This window comes from Rhinolophus ferrumequinum, chromosome 7 (assembly GCF_004115265.2).
Source record: "Rhinolophus ferrumequinum isolate MPI-CBG mRhiFer1 chromosome 7, mRhiFer1_v1.p, whole genome shotgun sequence".
Lineage (NCBI taxonomy): Eukaryota > Metazoa > Chordata > Mammalia > Chiroptera > Rhinolophidae > Rhinolophus > Rhinolophus ferrumequinum.
Genome location: NC_046290.1, coordinates 7,209,983 through 7,236,100, shown reverse-complemented (window position 1 = coordinate 7,236,100; position 26,118 = coordinate 7,209,983). Strand labels below are relative to the sequence as shown.

Here is a 26,118-nt window from a genome sequence, read left to right as displayed (position 1 = left end):
CAAGACCAGCAAACACTAAAGGACTATCCTGTATTTATTGGCTAGAAGGGAGAAAGTCAGATGTTCAAGTTCTGAATTCTTTCCCAGTTACTCTGATGCCAAATCTGTGCCCCTCCCAGTACAGTGATTAAGGAGAGAAAGACATAACACGCTTGCTCAACAAACGTGATCCAATACGGTGCGTGTTTAGACCCAGCTTTCTGCACCCCGGCTCTGATGACATTTTGGGGACAAGTCATTCTGTGTTGTGGGGGACTGTCCCATGCATTGTGAGATGTTGATCACGGCATCCCTGGCCTCTACCCACTGGATGCCAATAGCCTCTTCCAGTTGTGACAACCAAAAATGTCTCCAGGCATTGTCAAGTGGCCCCAGGAGCACTGTTTGAAACATATTTATTTTTTAAACATTGTCCCCCCAAATCACTGTTTAGAGATTGTTTCTAGACCATGAGTACAGCAGGCAGCATAGTTATGTGTTTAAATTTATCTGTTCGAAAGCAGACAGTTTAATTGCAGGCCCACCACTTAAATTCACAAACATCTCAAGTCTGGTTTCCTTCTTCTTTCACATAAAACTAAACTACACGAGGCTAGTTAAGGATTAACAAGTAAAAGCGTGTGATCAGGGAATCTTAACAACTGACTTTGAGGACGCACTCTCATTCTTACTTAAGTTTATTTTTTCTGTCTGTTTTGTAAGCCTAAACAAATCTAAATTTCCATAGATTTCTTTTGCACAACCCTGAACACAGACCAGACCAAGACTTTTTGTATTTGAATGAAAAGCCCTGCATTATCTTACCCCAGGCTTGTTCCCAGCCCCATCCCCTGTCCCATCCCCCTTTCCCAGGCAGCGCTCCCCCTTGCAGCTCCCTGTTTCACAGATTACCACCGCAAGCTGATTTCCATACCTGTCCTAAATAGTTAACCCCTCCGTATAGCCCCAGACCTTCATATCTCCTGTTCCCTCGCTTGTACGAGCTCTGACAATTAAGTTCGCAAAGTCATCCTAGAAAAAGTGCTACATACCTCATTGCTGAGTATCACTACGGTCACCTTCGAAGTCCTCCCCTTGGGAAGCTATGCACCGATGCCAGCACCTAGTTCATCCTTCAAAGCAATTTTGGAACTTTTTTTCTGGAATGGCCATCAGAGCTGTCATCGTATGACCCTTGATGTCCTGAATGTCATCAAAATGTCTTCCTTTCAATATTTCCTTTATCTTAGGCTAAAGAAAGAAGTCATTGGGGGCCAGATCAGGTGAGTAGGGAGGGTGTTCCAATACAGTTATTTGTTTACTGGCTAAAAACTCCCTCACAGACAGTGCCGTGTGAGCTGGTGCATTGTCGTGATGCAAGAGCCATGAATTGTTGGCAAAAAGTTCAGGTGATCTGACTTTTTCATGCAGCCTTTTCAGCACTTCCAAATAGTAAACTTGGTTAGCTGTTTGTCCAGTTGGTACAAAGTCATGATGCATAATCCCTCTGAAACCAAAAAAAGGTTAGCAACATCGTTGCAACAAGTTCATAAACCTAATTGTCAGAGCTCATATTTGTCTCTTCCAGAACATTTTTGTCTTCTAAGCCACTGTCCGTAAGGATGAAGACCTTATGTGAAGAAACCATACCATAGACTGAATTCTGTCCTGAAGGACACGGACATTTTATTGCGTCTAGGCCCCCAGCTCCTTCTATGGAATCCATCTCCATGAGCAGCAAAAACCCCAAACAGAATCTCACCTAAGTGAAGTAAAACGGTTCTAGAGAAAGAGACGTGGGTATTTTCATTCCCCCAAACTTTCTGCCAGGTGCTCCATTAGCATCTATCCATGGGTATTCCCTCAAAGGGCAGCTGCTGCCATGGCCGAGTCCTGGAGGACAGCAGTTAGAATAAGTCGGAAGTAAAGCACCCAGACACACAATCCCTCCAACCCCATCCTGGAGAGCTGGTTTAGGCTGGGAGACAGTTGAGTCATGTTAACCGCTGAGTCACTTTTGTCTTCTGGCTTTCTGAGCTCTCTCACACTCTTTCACTCGGTCCCAGAGTAATTCCCTTCACCCAGCCCCAGCAATCCAATGAGGATTGGGACATGGAGGCTCCAGGTATCATTCTATCCTGGTGTGGGCAGTGTCCTTGCCCCCATGGATCTTGGGGTGGGTGAGACAATAAATAGTAATAATAAAAACAATAGAAGAGACTTTGAGATAATCATAAGTATTGTGTATAAAATAGGATAGTAAAGTGGAAATGACCTGAGGGCTGGGGCTGCTTTGGCCAGAAGCTGCAGGAGACCCCTTGGAGATGTTGGAACTGAGACCTAGCAAAGACAAGACAGTACCATGCAAAGACCTGAGAGGTGAGGCTCCCCGGAAGTACAAGATCTTGAGGTGGGAACAGGAAGGAGGCAGGTCAGGGAGGCTGGTGTAAGAGGCCCAGGGCGTTTTGGTAGAGGCAGGCAGGACTCATGGCTGTGGGGCCTCCCAAGCAAAACTGAGGAGCTGGGCATTTTTCTAAGCTCAGTGGGACAGCACTGGAAGGTTCAATCCATGGACTTACCCGATCGATGCCTAGAAAGCACGGAGTATGTGTGTGTGTGTGTGTGTGTGTGTTGAGGGGGGCATTTTAGGAATGACCCACCCGGGAGAGCTTTTCCTGTAGTTACCTGTAGAACTGAGGAAACACTCTTCCTGCCAAGACACTGTCTTCGTTCATTCCTTCATGCCTTGATTCTTTCAGAATACATTTATGTAGTGTTCATTATGTACCAGAAAGTGTTGAACATGCTGCACGAGGCCAGCCACCTCCTAGATGACCGAAGAGGTGTGGCCTGGCCTCACAGCACTTAAAACAGTGGAGAGACGTGGTAATTGGTCCACCACATAGCGGAGGCATTACCGACAGGATACTGCATGGATGGCGGTCAGGGAAGGCTTTCTGAGACTGTCAGAGAGCCCAAGGCCCTGAGTTTGAGTGAGAGGCCTCGGGGCCAGGACCCGTCAAGGCCTGCCCGCCCACCCCCCAGTGTGGCCAGCCCAGAGCCAGGGAGAGATGTGTGACGTGAGGCAGTGAGAGAGGAGAGGGCAGGTCAGCAGGATTGCAGGCCCTGGGAATATCCAGGTCTTTATCCCAAGGACACTGAGAACCACCGAAGGGTTTGAAGCAAGATAGTAGCACAACTTGGTTTGCATGTTTGCATATGCATGAGTTAGGGAGGAAGAATGGTGACCAGCATGGTAGGCAGGGTGAAAGGTGACAAACTAGGTCTGGGAGGACAGTAGTGGGGTGGAGGGGACATTAGGGATTCCAGAGGTTTTAGGGAGATGCTGACAACAGCCTTTCTTTTGACCTAGGAGGGAAGAGCTTGGATCTCTCCTTTGGTTCTTTGAAGGGGGCATCTATTCTGTCTGAGCTCGGTCGTGTGTGTGTGTGTGTGTGTGTGTGTGTGTGTGTGTCCACGCAAGTGCATTTGCATACAGGTGTGCTGACAGTCCGTAAGACTGTCCCCCTAGAGCTCTTGTTCCAAAGGTGTTCTTGATATATGCCATATGAGCCTAATGGAACAGTTAGCATCTGGTTACTAAAACAGGCAGAAATGAATTCTTCACTGAACACTTTCCAATAACACAAGCTCACCTGAATGGATCTTAGCCATCCACTGTCTTTGCATATTACTTCCCATTTTGATTTCCAGGTGTTCCGTAGATTTTCCATTTAATTTGTATGAAGAATATAATTTTAGGGGGCTGCTATTAAAAGAAGAGGGACAGTGCTATCTTGATGTTGCAGAGGTGATTTAAAATCATGCAGCAAAAGGAAATTAAATTAAAAAGGAAAACTGGCTTCCTGTGTTTTAATCCATAATTGTTGTCTAGATCACATAGCCAAGAAAAAGTCAATAGTCTGTTTATTATCAGCAATCACTTAATTATGTTTTATAGTAAATGTGTTACTGTATTATATATGTCCTTTTGAAAGTTTGTGTCTGCCTAAGATTTTAGGTAAATTTATTAAACAATGAATATGCAACTGAATTCTTTAGCTCTCCAATAAAAACTGAGCCAATTCAAAAGGAATCCTACTTCATATTGTAGCTCTAAGGGAAGCACCAACGTGCTCCAAGGTTTGCTTGACAACCTCTACCAGTTGTGATAAAGGAAAGATAAAGAGAGCAGGTTAGAATCTACGAGGAAACTTTTAACCTTTGTCTGTTCCTTTCTCTCTCCCGTTTTTCATGACTCTTTTTCTCAGATGACAGCCCTGACCTGGTGTCAATAGGATATATGCTTTTGAGTTCTTTCTCCAGGAGTGGAGTGGTTGTTGCAAAGCCATCTCGTTTCTCTTCCTTCCCATCCTTCAGATAAATAGTATGCTCTTATGGCTTGTAGGGTCAAGTTTTTATCTGTGGTCTCAGAGGTTGTTGCTTTTTTATTTCTCTGTTAAAAATTGGCTTCCCACTACAGGAATAGAATCCATGCAGTTGGTCCTTTCAGCTCGATTGTAATTGGTTGAGCTGATTGACTTCATAAAAGAATATTTGTATGCATCCTGGTACAATCAACCTTATGTTTTAGAATGGATTTAAATATCTTAGAGCATGTTTCTTAAAATTAAATAAACAACCAGCTTGTTGGAGTAGCTTAGATGGAAAAAGGAAGATACAGGAAAAGAATGTAGAAGGCATTGCATTTATTAACATTGTATGGATAATCTTAACTCTTTAAATACCCAATTTCCTTTTATAGAGTCTTCTTGTTGCTATACTTTTATCCCCAGAGAATCATCTAAGGATTCTGTCTACTATTAAAGAAGAGATTATAATGATAAAAATAATAAAGATGATGACATCAACTGCTATTATGACATTTTGGATTGGACCCATCCAGTTACATTTTCTCTTGTATGATAATTTAGCTAAATACTGTACCTGAGTCAGACTTGAAACAATATATGAGAAAATAAATGTGACCTTATAAGTTATCCTTTTCAGGCCAAATGAAAAATGCATATATTAATAAAATCAAGTGTTGTTTTCAATCATTGTTTCATAATCTTCATAGATAGATAACTTTAATTAATGCATTTAAGATTATGTATACATGCATACTTGTATAGGTATATGAGGTCTGACAATTAAGTTCGTGATCTCATCCTAGAAAAAGTGCTACACACCTCATTACTGAATATCACTTAGGTCACCTTCAAAGTACTCCTCTTGGGAAGCTATGCACCCATGCCAGCACCTAGTCCACCCTTCAAAGCAATTTTGGAACATTTTCTGGAATGGCCATCAGAGCTGTCGTCACATTACCCTTGATGTCCTGAATGTCATCAAAATGTGTTCCTTTCAATATTTCCTTTGTCTTCAGGTAAAGAAAGAAGTCATTGGGGGCCAGATCAGGTGAGTAGGGAGGGTGTTCCAATACAGTTATTTGTTTACTGGCTCAAAAGTCCCTCGCAGACAGTGCCATCTGAGCTGGTGCATTGTCCTGATGCAAGAGCCATGAATTGTTAGTGAAAAGTTCAGGTCATCTAACCTTTTCACGCAGCCTTTTCAGCACTTCTAAATAATAAACTTGGTTGACTCTTTGTCCATTTGGTACAAATTCATAATGAATAATCCCTCTGATACCAAAAAAGTTTAGCAACAGCATTGCAACAAGTGAAGAACTTAATTGTCAGACCTTCATATGCACACATGGTATATACTTACAAACCATTTACTCAAGGGAATCTTTGCAAATCCTTTGCTAAATGGATACATGTAAGAAAATCAGAACAGTCGTTTGTGAAACATTCCCATGTAAACTGTCGAGTGCATTTCCTAAATGAGTTAACGGTACGCTGATCGTGTGGCAGGATTGCCCTCTCATGTTCTCCCGCCTTCCTTTTGTTCAGAGAATTTGGATGGAGAGACCCGGAACTTCCTGAAGTGATTCAGATGCTGCAGCATCAGTTCCCCTCGGTCCAGTCCAATGCTGCCGCCTACTTACAACACCTCTGCTTTGGAGACAATAAAATTAAAGCTGAGGTAAGCGCTGTGCCGATTCTCAAAGGACCAGTATCCGATGCATCATCCCTGAGGTTTCTAGGGTAATGTTACAAGGGGAAAGACGTGAGAAAACTAAAGTTTCAAAACTGAGATCCATATTTAAGACAGAAACATAGCACTTTCCATCTAACTAATCGGCGTGTTTACATTCTTTTTCTTTAATAATTGAATACTGTGGAATAGAAGACCAAGGATACGTGCTAGTGTTCACAGAGGCGAGACTGTCAGCTGCTGCCCTTTGAGTGTGGTTTGCCTTTTTCTCTTCCCAGTTCCCTCTCTGGAGTTGTCTCTGCCTCGAAATCCTGAGGAAACACAGAGCATCTTTTGTTGTCTCCTCAGTTTACGACGAGATCACTGCAGTCGATCTGTGGTGTCATCTGTCCTTCATTGATAGGATGGGAACTGTAGGCAATAAACCAACTTTGTGTTATAACCAACAATTTTGAGCCATTCACCGAAGTACCAGTGGGTAGCGTATGGATGTAGGAGAATGCGATCCATTGGAGACACTGTTGTCTGGGACCCTCTTGTAAACGAATGGGAATACTTCAAGGTGCCTGCATTGTGGGAGTGATATTTCTGGACAACCACGGTGGTCAGTATAGCTAACTCCAATTTTTTTAAAAAGGGATAATCATTTGTATATAAGCAGCTGAGTAACTGTGCCTTTTTTTTTTTAAAGATTTTATAAGCTATAAAGAGTCATCTCCATAGCATGTAAGCAGTTTTGAGGATAAGTCTAAATTAGTTTAAGAGTGGAGAGATTTGAAGATATAATTGCAATTTATTATAGATTTTGCTTGCTTGCATTGGGATATATATAGCTTAGCAGATTTTCGTCATTTTTTTTCTATATCTTCCACTGGGACTCAAAGGACTTGATCCATGCTCATTCTTACCAGAAAAGTCATTATTTGTGTGTGTGTGTGTGTGTGTGTGTGTGTGTGTGTGTAATAAATATAGAGCAGTGGTTCTCAACCAGGTGTAATTTTGCCCCCAAGGGACATTTGACACATCTGGAGATTTTTTTTAATTGTCACAGTTGGAAATGGTTGTGGTAGGTAGTGGTCAGGGATGCTAGAAGACGTCCTATCCTGCCCAGGGCAGCCCCACCACAAAGAATTACCCAGCCCCAAATGTCAGCAGTACCAACGTTGAGATATAGAAAAATACTGTCCATCGAAGATAAATTTAAAATGACCTAAAAACATATTAAAGTGACTCCTGTCCCAAATGGAAATTATCTTAATTACACTGTTTTTAATAGGAAAACAAAATGTCTGTTCAAAATGAAGGACAGATTTCTGCTTAGGGGATTACATACCATCATTTGAAGAGTACAACTTTGAGGGTTTCTCCAAAAGTCACAAAAGCATTTCATGGTGTTATTGGCATAAAGTTGGTTCAGGAGTGTGGTGTTACCCCTACAAAAGTGGGGTGCACTCTAACCCAAAATTTGGTTCTGATGTAAAGACGACACCACTCCCACAGATTCCAAGAGGGCCTGAAAGGGAGGAGTGAGCAGGGTGGCTCCCAAGCTGGACCATACATGGCTTGAGACAGCAGGAAAAGAGACTGTCCCCGGATTTCATGGTGGTTACGGGGTGGGACCTGAGTGAGGTCCCACATGCAGATGGGGGCTTATGGGGTTTGAACTCCCTGCTGATGCCACAGGAGGAAACACCCAAGCTTGCTTATCAGCTTGCTGAGATGTGGGCAGAGGGGAAGAGGGAGGGTGAGGCTTAAGAGCTGTCAGAAGCCAAACTTCAAAAGATGGAGTCAGACTCTTTATTACAGGGACTCATGCCGTGAGGCAATACAGACGTCATGGCCTGAGGAAGTTTAAAGCCACTGGTCTGACTGGCTCTGCTCCGTGATCCGTGGACTTGCTTTAAAGCCTCTCCGTAGCAGTGAGTCCTGACAATTGGCTATAGACGTGTGTGTGGCCACATCAGAAGCACCCCCAGTGCCCTGGGGTAGACAAGAGGTGGTGCAGTGAAATGGTGACAAGCACACACATCAGTGTCAGACAGATGCATCTTCCCATCACTTCCCTGCTCACTAGCTGTGTCTCCTTGAACAAGTTGACTGTCCTCGCAAGTCTCTTTCGTTTTGAAAAGAGAGACGCTGATACCACAATGGTAGAGTCTTTGCAGGGAGTAAATGACTTAAGGTATGCAAACTGCTTGGTAGTGACATATTCATTCACTCATATTCTTTTTTGGCCAGGAACACAGTTAAGACACTTAAGTCACTATTTTATCTGATGTGTGTCTGTGTATGTCTGTGTGTCATGTGTTTACTTTTTTATTTGGCTGTGGGTGCTTTCAAGGCTTCTTATATTACCTGGCGCTGCTTAAAAATTCTTCCAACAGCTGGCATTTAGAGCACCAGCTCAGATTATGGGTGTCAGTCCTCAGCCTCACTCCTACAGGCTCCAAACACTGCCAGGACCTCAAGATAATATCCCCTTGGTGTCTGGGAGGCTGGGATGAGAAGGAAGGAAAGGGTTATGTAGGGTAGGGTATAGCCTGACACCAAGTTAGCAAAATGAAGTCGAAGTTAGTAAAAGCCAAAGGAATAGAGAAAGTGCAAAACGCCTAAATAAAATACAACGTAGGCCATCTGGGGTTTCCCTCTCTCTCTCCTCAGTCACATAGGGAGCACACACGTGTGCGCGCACACACACACACACACACACACACAATACATTCCCACACATACACACAGACATGTGACCTCTGATAGGGATTTTGCTTAGACCTATTTTGTTCTCTCATCCTAACTCAGGAGCCAAATCATTAGTAACGAGTTCTCTCTTTGTGACAGATGGCTGCCTGTTGTGTTTTCATATCCAGGTATTGATTTTTGTAATTACCTGTTGGCCACATACTAATCTTGCAGGCACTAGCCTTTCCAAATTTACTCAGTCTCCTAGTCTTTCTATTGCATTTTATTCAATTGATTTTTACATTTCATTATTGGTATTGACTTTGCTCACACAATGGATAGGCCATCGAGCAAAAGGCAGTATTAAATGCCCTATATGTGGAGGGTCATAAATCATGACTTTCTTATTCCTTATTATAGCTCTTGGTACAGTTTTCATATAATGAAACCAAGAAATTCAGTTCAAAATGATACCTGCCAGATCTTACAGGAACAAAGCTGAGAATTCACTTCCATAAATCAGTAGAGGAAAGCCCTGTCTGTAACTCCTATTTCCGGGCTAGTGAACTTGGAAGTCAGGCAGTCTTTTGGTTCCCCTCCCACCAGGGAGGTGGAACTCAGGGGAGAGGACCCAAGGTAGTCGCTCGACAACCACAAGTGACTAAGGCAGAGTGCCGTCCACTGGGTGCCCTGACCCGGGTAGGCCATTCAGTTAATACTTTGAAGACCAGCAAGTGTCCAAAAATTAGGATAGGAGGGTATCATACAGACAAGAGTTAAGAGCCAGACTGAGTAAGATCAGAAGAAAAGCAGTTGAGGAAAAATTAAAACGTGTGGTTGAAGGAGGAAACGTGAGGAGGCCTGGGTCATTGTCGCAAGCCCAACAAGTTTGTGCAGCTCCTTTTTATGAGCTAATGAACATCTGATATGTAGGTAGCTCCTCCTGCTTTTAAAGGCAGAGCTGTGATTGGCATGGATGGATGTTAGTAATATTGGAACTACATCTGCCATCTATGCTGTCTCCTGAATTGTGGCACTGTCACAATAAATTGAGCTTTCGATAATTTAGAGCTATTAGACATGAAAACCTGTTCATGTGTATGTACCACAGGCATTTTTTAGGAGGTGCGTAATGTTGATAACTTTTTAGTATTTTTCATGTCCTTTCTTGACTCTTTCTGAGAACTCTTCCTCAGTTAAGAATATTAAGAATATCCCATGGATTTGGTGGTAATCCTAACTGCCTATCATGGGTTGCAGTGATTTTATTTTATATATGCTCCTCCCTCCTGCATTTTCCCCCATTTCTTCAAATGCCCACGTTAGGTAGGCATGCTGCTGGATACCCCAGAGTCACACCTGGACAGTCAGACACAAACTGGAGCCTGTATATGCGTGTGTACGCAACCTGGTGGCATTCAAGATAATGTGTCACCTAGATTTTAAAAAGTATTTGCCTATTTTCAAATGACAAGAGTGGATTCCTTTTAAAAATTAAAAATGTTTTAGTATTTTATTTTATTATTAATTAATAAATTGCATTTAATGAGAGTTTTAAAATAATGTAATGAAAATTATAAATTTAAATTTTAAAATAATATTAAAATATGTTTTTTAAAACATAAGACCATTCACTTAAATAACATGCCTTTTTTAAAAACTCAAACTTTATTATACCATGTTTCTCTGAAAATAAGACTTAGCAGACCATCAGTTCTAATGCATCTTTTAGAGCAAAACTTAATATAAGACCCGGTATTATATTAGACCCGGTATTATGATGCATATTATATTATATTATATTATACCTGGTCTTATAGTAAAATAAGACTGGGTCTTATATTAATTTTTGCTCCAAAAGACACATTAGAGCTGATGGTCCGGCTAGGTCTTATTTTCGGGGAAACACGGCATGCTGTTACCTGTGGGAAGGACTGACTTGTATTTACTTCTCTATGATGGAAATGGCTGGTGACCACCAATGACGAAGATTTAACTTAAGTTTTGGCCTGATTTCCTATTTTTATATGAAAAATTAGCTTCAGCTCTCAAATATACAACCAAAATGTTCAAAGTGTTTGAAGATCTTATGCAGTATACTTACGCAGTTTGAAGATAAGAACAATTTCTCTAGGAAACCAACACTAATTTTATTTTCCTAACTCCTAACAAACCTCTTCTCAACTGCCTTCCCATCCGAAATCCAATAAAGCCTTTTTTGTTTTTAAAGAAATGGCATTTTCAGTCCTAGTGGGAAAACAAGTTTATCGACAACCTGTTTTGTGTTAGTAGGGGAATCAAATATTCATAACGTATAGATCCTACCTCTAAGGAATCCACAACCTCCTGGACACAGTATGGAAACAGGGCAGTATGACACCATTTGTTAAGAACCATGGAAGGACAGAGCCCCAGCCTGGGAGAGCACTTACAGAAGCTTAAAACCCAGCCTGTGGAGACAGCAGAAGCTTCCTGCTTCCTACTGTGATGACAACATGGAATTTTAAATTAGAAGTTGCCAGAAAAATATAGCCGAAGCCATACTCACTTAGAATTAACGGAAGCGAGATCAGATGTAAGGATATCAGTTTTAGAGTTTCGCTGTGTGGGTGTGTGTGTGTGTGTGTGTGTGTGTGTGGAGTGTGGTGGGTGTGTGTGTGTGGTGTGGGGTGTGTGGTGTGTGTGTATGGTGTGTGCGTGTGTGTGGTGTGTGGTGGGGGTGTGTGTGGTGTGTGTGTGTGTGGTGTGTGTATGTGGTGGGTGTGTGTGTGTGTGGGGGTGTGTGTGTGTGTGGTGTGTGTGTGTGTGTGTGGGGGGGTGTGTGTGTAGTGTGTAGTGTGTGTGGTGTGTGGTGTGTGTGTGTGTGTGTGCGTGCACGCGTGTGTCCGCGCATACATATCCATATAGTTTCAATATATTTGTACCATTTACACTGTTTATTTTTTTCTAAATTGACATTATCTTTCTTTGGTGGTGTTAACTAGAACATAGAAATTGACTTCTGTGTATAAAAAAATGCAGACCTTCCCCGTCCCCCACAATTTGTATTCAAACTGATTTAGAGCATTTCGTATGCTAAAAAAAAAAAAAAAAATCAGACTTGTTCTGTCTGCTACACTTAAAGTGCTTTGTAATTTCTATTCTATTCTTTGTTATTTCCACCTCATATAGTTTAAGAGAAGGTGCTATCTATCCATCTTTCCAGCTGATTATCTTTGAACCATTTCTTCTCTTTCCTTCACCGTAAATTGTTCAACAGTCTTTGAAAAAGAGCCTGTATTAGTTGCCAGATGTCAGTAGACAGTAAACCGTGGGGCTTACAGCACAGGCTCTGCAGCCAGACTGCCTGCTTTTGAACCCTGACTGGTTCTACTACTTTCTAGCTCTGTGATCTTGGGCAAGTTTCTTTACCTCTCTGAGCCTCAGTTTCCTAGACTACAAAATATCAGGAGAATCCACATCACTGCAGAGACAACAGACATAGACTGCCAGCCAGAGTGACTGGTTAAGAAATGTGGGTTATTGTCAGGATCTGTCACAAATATAAATTAAGGATATCTCTTCCTAACAGTTAAGTGTAAAACCAGTCTCATAGTGTTAGGGACAGAATGTTGGTACATATTCTGCTTTACTTACTCATCACTCGCATTTCAAAATCTATTCTCACTATGGTACACACTGGAAGCGTGTTGTGTGTGACTCTGCTGAGCTGCTGTTGAAATAAGCACATTCAACCACTGCTTCTAGGACGCTGGAATCAAAGAGCCATCCCATGTGTGCAACATAAAAACACACATAAACATGCCCAAATGCTTAATATGCTAATATTATGGGAAAGTGGAATTAATGAGTATATTGATTGCCCAGATATCCATTGAGCAGGCATAGCATCCCAGGCTCTGTTCTTGGTGCTGACGATACAGCAGTGAACCAACTAGACCCAGTTGTGTACAGAAGAGGCAACACTAAACGAATGAATGACACACCTCTGTCATATGTCAGGTGGTGATACTGGCCATGCCGGAAACACAGCACAGTAATGGGGACTGCGAGTGATGAGTGTCTAGGGGTTGAGGACCAACTGCTCTTTCACATGAGGTTGGTCAGGAAAGTCATCTCTGAGAAACCACGTTTGAGCAGAGCCCAAAGGCAGTGAGAGAGAGAACCTTAGAGTTAGCTCTCTGAGGAGGGCTGTTCCCACGCGTAGAGCAGACTAGCCTGAAGCCAGGCTGAGCTTGTCTGTGCACCAGGAGCCTGTTAGTTTTCTAGGGCTGCAGTAACTAACTATCAGACTGGGAGGCTTGGAACAACAGAAATTTACTCTTCCTCAAGTCTGGAGGCTGGAAGTCCAAGACCAAGGTGTCAGCAGGGTCAGGCTGCCCCTGAGACTCTGGTAGGATGCACCTTGCCTCTTCCTAGCTTCTGGTGTGGCCCTCAATCCTTGGCTTATAGGTGTGTCACTCCAGTGTCTGCGTCTGACGTCACATGGTCTGCTCCTGCCCATGTGTCCCTGTCTGTGTCTCTCCTCTTCTTATAAGGACTTCAGTCATTTTAGATCACGGCCCACCCTAGTGACCTGATCTTAATTTAAGTACATCTGAGAAGACCCTGTTTCCAAATAAGTTCACCTTCACAGGTACCTTGGGGTTGGGATTTCAGTATATCTCCTGGGAGGGCACAATTCAGTTGATAACAAGGAGTAACCATGGGTGTGACTGGGACCTGGCAAGTGAGGGGAAAGGTGTCGAAGGTGAGATCAGAGAGGTAAGTGTCCAGGCCTGGGTCGTGTAGGCTTTTCAGGCCAAAGGCCTTATCTTCAGGGAAAAGAAGTCTGGGACCTGCTTGTGGCAGGGTGGTTTGGAAAGTAGCACATTGCAAGAAAGAATACTTAGAGAGATTTTGGAATCCATTAAACGGTCAGAAGGGAAGGTCGCTGGTGGTATGGAAGGAAATGAGGAGACACCAAGAAGGAGAAAGTGAATGGATAAGTGAAGTGGGTAGGATTGCCCGAGAAAATGTGAAAGGGTGTCCTCCTTGGAAGAAGCCAAAAAAGGCAGGAAGGTGACCTCGGGTAGCCTCTTGTGGTGATCTCGAAGTGATTGAGGAAGTGTGATAAAAACAAAGTGGCCGATGGCTCTGAGGGGAACGTGGGTAGTTTCTGAGATTACCTGGAAGCATTTGGAATGACTGATGTAAGGAAGACTAGGAAATGAGAGAATCTCAGTAAGTGGGAGAGGGTTTGACTGAGAACCTTCCAGAACAACACTGTGGAGAAGGGGCCAGGAGCCAGGAGGCAGATGAGGGAGCCTGACGAGACTCCTCTGAGGTTGGCGACTGGGAAAGGAGTAGTGTCTGTGCCCACAGGAGGCAGCTGGGTGACAAGTGACAGGGCTGCATAAAGAAAAGGAAGGAAGATGGTGACTTTAGCTAACAGAGCTGTAAGATCTGTTTCCAAAATATGTGATCTCGTCATGTTTAAATTCCATCAGGATGGAAGGAAGAGTAACAAGGGGCGGGCAGTACTGGTGGGAGTTGGGAGACTGAGTCTGGGGGTGGGTCTGCGGAGGAGTTGGCTCTAGTTGGCTGGGGAGGAGTTGGGAAGTTAAGCCTTCTGGGGACAGCCACCTTCATGAACACAGGGCAGATGTGACAGGTGGTCCCTCAATGCCGGAAGCTAAAACTAAATGAATGAAGAAAATGGCTCTATCATTTTGTTTTCTTTTTTTATTTTTGCGAAGGCTTGGTCCTTCACACATGAAAGGTGATGGAAGAGATGGGATTGAGGGTTATTGGACCAGTGCTTCCAGCGGCCTGGGTCATGAGTCATCCTCCGTGGAGGAGATAAGAAGTGGGCAATATTGCTAACAGGCTGGGAAAGAATTACGACTAAAGAGGGCAAGGTGATTCCACCACGGTGTATTTCAACTTGGTGGCTGTGTTTCCGGGCTGTGGGAGGAAAATCAGAACCATGGTCTTTTGGAATATGGAGAAAGAAGCAAAGATAAAGGCATCCAGAGACACCAAATGATGGCCTTTGTTCTTAACGGTAAATAGGACTGATGAAACGGCAGTGATGCCTGGTGCTTGGTGACACTCTGTCACGCCTTTCCTTCACATTTTGCTCATACATCTCTCTTCCCTTTCTGTCTCCATCTCCTGTCCCCTTTACCTCTTCTCTCTCCTTCCTAAACCTGGTCCTATCATAGCATCCATTAGCCTTCCAGAGGCTAGTCTTTGTTTGGGGCTAAAGAGACGGTGGGCTCCTGTGGAAGGGCCTCTCCTCACTAGTGTTGGGAGGATCAGATCAGCGTGACAGGTCTGTGTGGTGCATCACGTAAGCACCTTCTCCTGTCCCCGGGGTTACTGAATAGAGACTTCAGCAGGTATAGTTCCCCCATGAGGAAATAAATTGATCATTTAAAGAGGGCCCAGTTCTTGGTAGAAGACTCAGTGTCCCTGGAGGCCGTAGAGACCTCACTGGCCTGATGGCCTCTTGCATTGACAAGTTGAACAAGAGAACCGAGAGAGAAGGAAATCATGCTGAGCAAACTGATCATAAGAATAGGAACCCCCCAGAGTTTGTAGGTGACAGCCGAAAAGGAAGACTGGCATCTCCTTCCCAGACTGGCTGACAGCTCAGCTTCTGAGCTGGTGACTTGTCCTGTGCTCCCAGAGTACAAGACAGAGATATCATGGAGTTACAGTCAGACCTAATGAGCAAGTGCTGTATTCCCTCAAGTTTGAGGTCCCTTCAAGGAAGATGGGCCATGGCAGGAAAGAAGACACTGGTGGTGCAGGGGATTTAGACATGTTCCTGCAGGACTGCAGGGCCATAGGTTGAAGCAAGGTGAGGGCATCAGAAGCTGCAGAGTGAGGCTGCCCGCTGGGGGCAGCAGGGAGCCATAGCCACCTGGCAGCACCACTTCTAAAGCCATGCATGGGCCACACGGCGGGGAAAACTGTCGAGGAGGGAAAAAATTTCCTTCTACCCTTCTAGGTTCTTCTGGCTGGCATAAGAATTAAATTGACATGAGACTGAGTACCAGATGAAAATCAAGGTTAATTTGGGGTGTATGGAAGTCTCCTAGATGGGACACCTAAAAGAAATGACCAAAGCAGGCAGCTTTTATGTAGTTTAGATAAAGAAACAATACATTTGTGAAGAACTCACAAGACAAAGCGACTTGGGCTTGGGTACTAATTAGTGAAGAAACTAAGCAGAGCTTGTTTACACAGCCTTCTCAGTCCTGAATCCCCTGTCTCTGGGGAGACACGGAGAGGGTCAGAGTGTCCTTGTACCAGCTGTAGCTCAAGTAACTTTAATTCAAAATCATTCAAAATAAGAATATTTTGGGGTGGCAAAATCTTGCTCCCCTACAAAACCAACAGACAGAGACACCCTTGGGGCCTTACTCTGTGTGAGGAAACATCTCTTCTTCTCCCTCCTACCCCCACAACAAAGGGGAAAGAACAAGGAGGAAGAAGGAGGGTGGGGAGAGCATGCCAGCGGGCTGGAACTCAGCTCCAGGAGGGTAAGGTGTTGGCAGATGCACGAAGGGGGTGAAGATCGAGGTTGTAGATGGAGAGTCTTCATTCTTTGTAACTAGAAGGAGACTATGTTAATAACCAAAAGTGGATGAAAACTAAGCAACTAGACTGATGTTGTGTTGAAATGTAGCCACCCTGCAGCAAGAGTCCTGATTAAGGCTACCAGCTACAGAAAGGCTCTTTGCACAGCAGTGATGAGTCAGAGAGTAGCCCCCAAAACCAGGGTCATGACTTGGGAACAATGATGTGGCAGGCATTTTTCTAAACTCTTTGACGTTTCCTTGGTAGGTTTGCTAAAATTCATGTTGGGTTATTTTAACTTTATTTCTTCTTTGGGCCATGCTCTCCTTCTGTTTTAATGGGTTATCTTCTTATCTGCCCAACCTAGAAATGGTTTGTATCCTTTCCAAAAATTAACAAAATATATCAGTGACCTATCTAAATGTCAATCCTATTGCACTTGTCTCACAGGTAGAGAGCCAGGTCTAACCTAGTGATGTCCCTCCATGCTCTGTTTTCTTGGCACGTTTTTGAATGAGATCGCCTGGGTCATATTTCTGAGAAGAGCTATACCTGAGGAACTAATCCCTCCTTCAGGGGCATAGTATAAGTTCATATCCAAACTAAGCTCCTTTAGCTAGCATTTCCAGTTACCTCCTGCTTCTCTAGTCTTCAGGAGTGATGGCAGAGAACCCTGGACTCTGGCCTCCCGCTAACACTTGGCTTCTTATTGCCGCTGACTCACCACCATTAGACTGAGTGAGAAATCTCTAAATCGTTCAGCTAAAGAAGAGGCATCTTGTTTATCTATCATCCTTTTGGTTTTTCCCTTCCAAACAGCCTTCATGTTTTCCTGGCACAAAGACTAAAGAGAACATTCTGTCAAAATACTGATAGAAACAACCAGGAAACCTTCATTTCATGTTCCATCCATACATAAATTATAATGCACACTTCTCCTCTTTATGATGTGTTTGCAGTTCTGTACTTTCCCATATGTCTGCAGGCTCATTCATTAATCCACTCTGAGTAGATAATCTTGCACTCACCCATTTTGAGCCTCTGACCATTTTTCCAACTTCTCCAGTGTCACTGCCCCATTGTATTCTAAATCCAAAGTTTTGGACCTCCTCAGCCTGATGGCACTCGAAAATGTTAATGACCTTGCTCTCTGTACTTGCGTGTTCCATCTTGGAAATGTTTAACACTGCGGGAGCCAGATACCATGGAGGACTAGGGCCTCTGTGACTCGCACGAGAGCCTCAGTTGACTTATTTAAGTGTACACAGAGTCCTAGCTCAGCCACATTTCTGTCGTTCAAAATCAGATACTTATTGGAAGAAATGTGTCTTTATTCCAAAACTACCCCGTAGATGTTTGGACACATCTCTTCCCGATTAGGTACACTTCACCATTACAAATGTTTTTTCAATGTTTCATGAAATGCTATAGGTGATCATTATAGAATGCCTATTCTTGTTTGGTAGCTCCAGTGCACTTTTTAACCAAACGTCTAATATAAGTGAAAGAAATAAAAAATCTGTTTTATTAGAGCCCTTCAAAATTCAAATTGCTCTTCTGCATTTATAATCCTTCCTAATTAATTTACCTCTTGAATAAAAAGTAAAACATTGAGTGGGCATTAATTCTTTTATTTGTATTTAATTTTATGTGTGGAGTGATTTCCGTATTTTCTTTGGATCTATAAAGGCTATCTTCAGTTTCCGAAGATTATTTGAAAGAAAAAATCTTATGACTTAAAATGTATTTTCCCTGGAAACAGTGGTATATAAAGAGACCAGGCTCCCTAGGACAGCTCACAAAAGCTTCATTAAACCAAAACATCCCTGAACTGTAGCAGTGGTGAAACTATAGCAGTGGGTGAATAATATGATAATATCCAATCTCTGTGTATTCATGAGGAACAGCAAAGAGTGTTCCAGTGAGAGTGCTGGAAGTTCATCCCCAGCATTCTCCTGCTTCGAAGGCAGTGTTCCCCTTAGCTTCCCTGTGGGCTTTGGGGTGGAAGGAAAGACCATCCTCACCACAAACCCCAGGTAATGAAATGGTATCTGCTGTCTGGGGCAGAGGCTCAAGGAAAATAGAGACATGAAAGGGAGCAAGGAGACAACGACAGTGTCATTTTCAGGAGGGGTGAGTAAGTTTTGAGGCTCCACTGTGTGGACTGAATAAAGGGGGCATGGAGATAAAGGTCAGAAACTGGATTGTAGGAGGTTGGAAAACAAAAAGAGGTGAGGAATGGAAGCTCCTATCTGCATTACCCTTAAACCCCAAGGAAACTCTGCAGACCTCACCAACTAACTCCCCGATACTTCATTTAATTCTGCTTTAATTACTGTCCTTTCTATTGCCACCACTATAACCTTTAAGCCAGAGTCTCTCTTTCCTGGTCCACTAGGGAAAAAGAGGGCTATCTTCCCAGCTGTCCCCTATTTTTTAATATAAATGCAAATATACTCAATTTTCATGTTTTATGTACATTTTTACAGCCTTCACAGGTCATGGAGGAGCACACTAGGAACAAAATACTTACCTCATAAATATCATCCCTCTGTTTTTCTCTTACATCTTGAAGACACAAATAATGTCACCTATAAATGGTAAAATTGTGGCTTATACATTTGAACAGAAAGCTTCCCTCATATTGTCTTGTAGAATTCTCCTTTCAGGATGGGACTCTTTGGGGACTCCTGGTGAGAAGCAGGGTGGAGCTGGGGAAGTGGAGTGAGAACTGGGCCCTTATTTCCAGGCTAGACTAATCCTACCCTATTCTAAAAAACACTGCAATTAGATCACAGGAGAAAGAACTCTCTACCCACAGAGACTCTGAAATGTCATCAAAATTCTTTTAGTAAAAGATGTGTCTGAATTCATGTTTCACTGGCTATTTCCTCTTTCTGCTGTTAAAGATACTCCAGAGTCACTCACCCTTCTCCTCACCACCTACCCCGTTATTTCCAGTGGTCACCTGGAAGGCCTCTCTGTTCGGAACATGCTTGTCAGATCTGGCATGGGCGGCACCATTTCCTTCCTGTCTCGCTGCTGATGGCTGCCCAGAGAGAGTGTCCGATACCCACAGGAGGCAATGGCGGTGACCACACGCGAGCCAACCTCGGCTGGTGCCATTATTCCAATTGCTTCCTCCTCGTTTGGCCTACCAAGCGCATCTGACACTTTCCATCACTGTATTTCACCAAACTCTGCCACCCTTACCAGGCCCCCTTGCCCCTCTAATGAGTACCACTATCTCCTTGCGTCAACCATGTCTCTTACCACACATGTGATAGATCTTTCAAAACTTTAAAAATGTGAAAAGTGGTGAAAATGCCTCTCTACCACTCCTGATTTAGTGTTTCTGTTTTTCATATGGATTGAAAAAAACAACAGCATAAAGCAGCTATCACCTATTTTACTTATATAGCCTCCGCATTTTGTATGGTCCATATAGGACTCCAAGGATGACTAATAGACTCAAGAGTTCAAAAACATGCTCTACCCAGAATTATCCCTCTTCCTAAACCTTAAGGCTTGGCTACTAGATCTAAATGCCAAACCTCTTTTTTCTCTGAGTCCCCCCTACAAACTAATTTCGGAACTCTCACCCCCAAAGTTCCGTTGGCATGCCCAAATAGGTCTAAGGAACAGCAGTTGCACCATCGAGGCTCAAACCCCTGGCCGTCTACTTCAATTTAGAGAAACCGGCTATGTCTCATCTCGGGTAGTTTGTGATTGTTCTAAGCTCCCAGCCTCTCGGTCTCATGGGAACACACAGCACTGTTAATGTCAACCATGCAGATAAGTGTCCAAACTGGGACTGATACACAGACCCCAGACTCTGTGTTAAGATGGTTTGGAGCAAACATATGGAAACTGAAAGGGATGGAGGTGATTCTGTAATGCCATCTGGGTGGCCAGACGGTTGGTAGTATGAGATCGTACAATTTTGCCTCAGTAAAGGAAAGGAACTATTTCAGTGTAATATGTCCATTATCCCCATCATTCTGGGTGATTTGCACCAATATGTTGTGTAGAAACTATAATCCAAAGAGAAAGGTTGCTTTCATTGACTCTTACCAAATAAGCAGAGCTGTCTGAAGCTTTTAACAAGGAAACAAAATCTGATTTATAAAAAAAATATGAAAACAACTTGGCCTGTGAATTTCTATGTTGCAAACAGGTGGGGCAGAGATGTGATTGGTGAACTTCCCTCTTGGTACTTCAGAGAGTAATCTGTCTTCCTTTAGTCTGATTTGTCATTACTAGGTACGGCCAGAGGGCAATGGACACAGAACTCAAGAGATTTGAGGGCAAAAAACTGGACAGTTTTTCTAATGAATGTAGGCAAGGATTATGGTAAAAATTATTACCAAGTAGTTTCCAGTGAAGAATAGTGACATCAGGGTTTCTGTAGAATAAAAATTAATCGCAGATAGTTAACTATGCAGCCTAATGCTTTGCCTCTAATCCAAAGCTATGTCCCACTGGCCTGGGTAAAAACCTTGGTGTGTACGGCTTACCCCAAAGAGTAGAATTATCTATCCCACTTCCAACCCCATCATTGCCTATAAAGGGTGGCAATATCAAGAGCAGAAGCCAACTTAGATTGATCTGTGACCATACCCCAAATCAAATTGTACCAAATTTCTTTTGGATTCAAACAATGGATGGTATGATAATTTGGGGAGCCCTCTCTCAGACAGCCCCCATATTTCTTAATTTTATAGTTAATTGAAGATGTCCAAAAGGAAGTTAGGGCACTCTTCCCTAACTTACCATAAAAGGGGCTTGTGGATTCTTTGGTGCAAACAGGCATGAGAAACTGAGGAATCACAGGCCATGGAAAGGCTGGATGAAGATGAGCAGGGCCACCGGGACAGATTAGATTAGGGAGGTGTTTATATGGTCATTAAAGAAAGAAATGGAAGACGGTTGGTCAGAGGACACTGAATATAGGTTATATTAGTTTCCTCTTGCTGCTGTAACAAGTTACTACAAACTTCATGGCTCAATACAACATAAGTTCATTATCTTACACTTCTGGAGGTCAGAAATCTGAAAGCAGTTTCACTGGGCTAAAGTCACGGTGTCAGCAAGGCTGTGCTCCAGGGCAGAATCTATTTCCTGACCTTTTCTAGCTTCTAGAATACTCCCATGTTCCTTGGCTCTCGACTTCTTCCTCTATCGTCCAAGTTCATCACTCCAGCTTCTGCTTCCATCACCAGATCTCCTTCTCTGACTCTAACCCTCCTGCCTCCCTCTTATAAGAACCCTTGGGATTACATTGGGCCCAGCCAGATAATCCAGAACAATCTTGTGTCTCAAGTTCCTAATCTAATCACAGCACTGAAGGCCCTTTTGCTGTGTAAGGGAGCATATTCACAGGTGTCAGGGATTTGGATGTAGACATCATTGGGGGAGGGGAACTATTCAGCCTACCACATAAGTCCTTGTCCACTGGTAAGAAACATTTTAATACCTTGGAATTTTAAAAAATCAAAATTGATGTTTTCCCCTCCCCTACAGGGTTCTAGAAAATTTCACATATTTATGCATAACTTCACTGATTTGAAAAAGACCTTAAAGGGTGCTCAGAAAGAAATGAGACGCAGTCATCTTGAAAAAGATTTTGATTCACCTCATGTCATGGCGGAAGGAGCAGAGAGAGGTAGGAGGAATCATAGTGTGACAGGGTGAAGAAGAGCAGCCAGACAACCCCACTGCATGTGGGGATGGCTGGGTTACTCTTGGAACTCTCCCAGCAGAGAGCTGAGGCCACATACTGAGGCTTATTTGATTGGCAAGAGGCTGGGAAACCATAATTCTGGGCTTACTCAGTGTAATTTTACCTGGCCATTGTACTATTAGGTTGGTACAAAAGTAATTGCGGTTTTTGCAATTGTTTTTAACCTTTTAAACCACAAGTACTTTTGCACCAACCTAATAATAGAAAATTAGAGGTTGTTTGGAGAGAGAATGGAAAAGTAGCTGTCCAAAAACAGAAGGTAATTTTTCATACCCACTGTCCCAGACATAGCACATGGGAAGACTACAGTGAGTGTATGCTCCCAGAACACATGAGGGGGACATGTGGAAATGGTGGCCTAAGCCAGTTGTGATTGGGCGAACTAAGTGAGAGCTCCTTGGCCAGACAAGATCCAACATTGTCAAAAAAACTGCAAGATAAATTTCCTGAGAAGGTACTGGTAATCTCTATGTGAGCAAAGAAGGCAGCAGAGCCTGTTCACCTGGCTCACAACACCTCCTTATTCAAAAGACTCATTTGACCAAAGTTATCAGCTTTTCCAGGTTGACTTTTTAGATGATCGTGGTCTGAATGGAGCAGCGGTGTCCAAACTGCGGCCCGTGGGCCAACTGCAGTCCACAATCCATTTTTTATTGGCCCACAGCAAATTCCAAAAATATATTTAGTTTACTTAAATAAACCAGGTGAGGCAATACGTACTTCACCTCGAGTGAGTGGCCCGGCTCTTTGTGTATTTTACCACATATGGCCCTTGGTGAAAAACGTTGAAAAAAGTTTGGACACCCCTGGAATAGAGTAATTCTCCCTATGGCTTTGACACTATCCAGTATAATTCAAAATAATAAGGAAGCTCGATTGGCACCAAGAATTTCAGTGCTGTCATTGATTGGGAAAGTTTCTTTTATTTCCAATCCCAATTTCTGAAAATAAGCCAATCTCGGTTTGTCTTTACCTGAGAGACCATAAAATCTATTTTAACAGTGCTTACATAAAGATATGTTAATTCCCTTACCTGTGTCCAAAATTCCTATGAAGGGACTCAAATGTACCGATAATAAAAGGTACTCTGATATGCAACTTTGATGATTAATGATTATGGGCTTGCAAAAGAACACAATGGTAGAATTGGAACTAGTGTGACTCATGACAAGGTGGGGTTGGCTTGTAAATTCTGTAGAATTATAAAGGGTGACCCAACAAGGAAATTTTGAAGAATCAGGGTTATGTCTCAATTGATGAAATTTTTTTCCCTGATACTGCCCTAAAATGAGTAGTAAACATAATATTTGGTAGAACTCCCTGGCTTGGGTCCTAGAGAAATCATATCTCATATTTGGGGCTATTAAGTTCTATTAGAAAAAGAAAAGGGAAAAAAGATAGAAAAAGAGAGGAAGTCACTTTGAAGATGGTCTCAAACAGCTAAAAGCTCTTAAAGTCTTCAGTGGATAAGAGTATGGACTATAATTTTGGGTGCCCAAGATCCTCAAGCTGCTTTTCCCAAAGTGACCAACACCCAAAGAGACTGGAGTTCATGAAAAGAGCTAGTAGGGCAGCACAGAGACCACCCACCTTAATGCTGACTGCCACATTCCATTAGATACTTCTTTTGGAAAGGCAATTGGTGGCTTGCTCCTGGGTAGTCGTAGAGATTGCTTGCTCCCCTGAGGGACATTTCAGGCCTGAAATTCCTGTTATATCTTGAAGAATGTCAGAAAACACTGACATAAGAAAGCATCCACCTCAAAATTCCCTGATTTAGTGCAGCGATTTGCTCAAGCGTGCCCTATGTTTGGTTATAGTAGACGTGTACACTAGATCCATGATGTCTCAGAACGTGGGTTCCCTGCTGTATTTCCTCTGATGCTTCATCCTCTTCTACAGAGTAATCACAGACCCAACCTATGAATCCTTATCAGAACAACTCTGACAACAACACGACTTGGAGACAACAGCATGGAAATAATGGAGAAGGATCACTTTAGGGGGGCCTGCCTGCCTCCCTCCAACCTAGTTTATAGAAAAGTTAATGGTAACAGGACAAAACCCAAAGCACCAGCACATACCGTGTTGCCCCGAAAATAAGACGTACTTGGACAATCAGTTCTAATGCGTCATCTGGAGCAAAAATTAATATAAAACCCGGTATAATAGAGGATCTTGTATTAATTTTTGCTCCAAAAGACGCATTAGAGCTGATTGTCCAGCTAGGTCTTATTTTCAGGGAAACACGGTATCTTGCCAGTTGGCCAGGTTATATTCTTTTGAACGATCATTTGAAAAGATAATAGTTACAGTGAGTCATTCATCACTCATGTCAACCATCCAGTGTGCAACCTCCCCCGTTTGGAAGACTTTCTCTGTCTTTCCTCATTGAAGTTATCTGAAAAAAGAATTGTAACACTGACTGGTGGACATTATCCAAAGGGTTAGCCATTGAGTCCAAAAAATAGGCCAAGAGTGATGCCCTGTCCTTGGTACTTGTTTATGCAGAGTAGATATTGAAATGAGATTTCCTTGGTCCTAGCCAGACTGCAGTTTGGTCAGATGTTGTAGACGCACCTCAGCCAGCAGCCAAAAAATAAGCTGGTGGTTAAAGCAGGAGGTGCTCTGTTGGTCCTGACTATGGAGGCAGCAACTTGGGCCGTGGAAATGAGCAGGCACGGCAGCCCTCTGAGCTCCACAAGGGGCCCACCCAAGCAGCTGCCTTTTTATCCAGCGAAGCTTGGAGTGCTGTTTCGTATGAACACGTAACTTGGTAATAGATCAACTGAATCTACATATGTCTGAGTTTCGCCTTGCAGTCATAACGCATTACCACAAATTTAGTGGCTTCTTACAACATTCATTTATTTTCTTATCGTTCTGGAGCTCAGCCATCTAAAACGGGCCTCATTGAGCTGAAATCCAGGACTTCCTTTCTGGAAGGTCTGGGTAGAATATTTTCTCACCTTTTCCAATGTCTCGCGGCTTCCCACGTGCATTGATTCACGGCCCCTTCAATCTTCAAAGCCAGCGATAGCTGGTGAGTTGTCATCACACTGCCATCTTTCTGATTCTGATTTTTTGCTCTTCCTCTTTCATCTTTCAAAGAACTTTATGGTGACACTTGGTCCCATCCAGATCACCCAGGATCAACTCTGAATTTTAAGGTCAGCTGATTAGCCTCCTTAATTCCAGCTGCAACCTTAATCCTCCCTTGCCCTGTAACATACATAGCTACAGGTTTTGGGGGTTAGGACATGGACCTCCTCGGGGTTTTGGGGGGTATTCATCTGCCTACACAACCTGTATGAGGAAGGAAAATTCTCTCTTAGCCCTTAGAACCCTGGGAAGCCGCACCTTTGACGGAAGGATGCTCTGTGGCTCTGTCTACCTGCAGATAGCATGTTCCCTTGGACTAGGTTGGTCAGCTTGTTCCATCCTGATGACCTCATGGTTTCAAAATCAAGTTCATCGATCATGTGCTAGGCCAGGGCCAATTCTAGTTATGAGAATCCCCTTGGAGAATTTCAAAGTAAATCACGTGTTCCCTAATTCTGTCTTCCAAATTTGCCGTTTCCTCACCTCTGTAAGCATGGATATCTCTATAAATAAATACCCCACAATTTTTCGTATTATCTGTCAGAGCGTCCAAAGCTAATGTTTCCCCCATTTTTGCTAGTCTTCTAGTCTCTAGATTTAACTTTTCTGCAATAAACACCCTCCAAAAAAAATGAATCAATCGATGATAATGTTTTACAATTTAGATTTTTTCCATTTTCATGTCTTAAACTCTGAAGAACGACAGCAAATTGTGAAGATTTTTTTTTATAGCAAGTCCTAGGTTTTATTATTTATTATTTATTTATAGCAAAGCTATTGAAGGATATATGATTCCACATAGGTTATAATGAAAATAGCTTCTACTACTTTTTTTAATGCACATTTATTATTTGTATCCCTCACACAGTGACAACCCCTCTTGCCCCATCCACTGTCCCTCTGACATCGCACACAGCCATTACGTTTCCCCTGTCTCTATTCCTAACACTGTACTCCGCTTCTTGTAACCATATATATGTATA

The 26,118-nt window shown here is 43.0% G+C and overlaps 1 protein-coding gene across 3 annotated transcripts in view; it reads left to right on the top strand.

Moving 5' to 3' along the window:
* The window catches only part of CTNND2 (catenin delta 2), an 829,794-nt gene that overhangs the window by 578,843 nt on the left and 224,833 nt on the right, over positions 1 to 26,118 (top strand). For all 3 annotated transcript variants that reach the window (XM_033110744.1, XM_033110743.1, XM_033110745.1), the window contains one exon: positions 5,898 to 6,030. In XM_033110744.1, the coding sequence (XP_032966635.1) occupies positions 5,898 to 6,030 (133 nt within the window). The remainder of the gene's footprint in view (positions 1 to 5,897; positions 6,031 to 26,118) is intronic.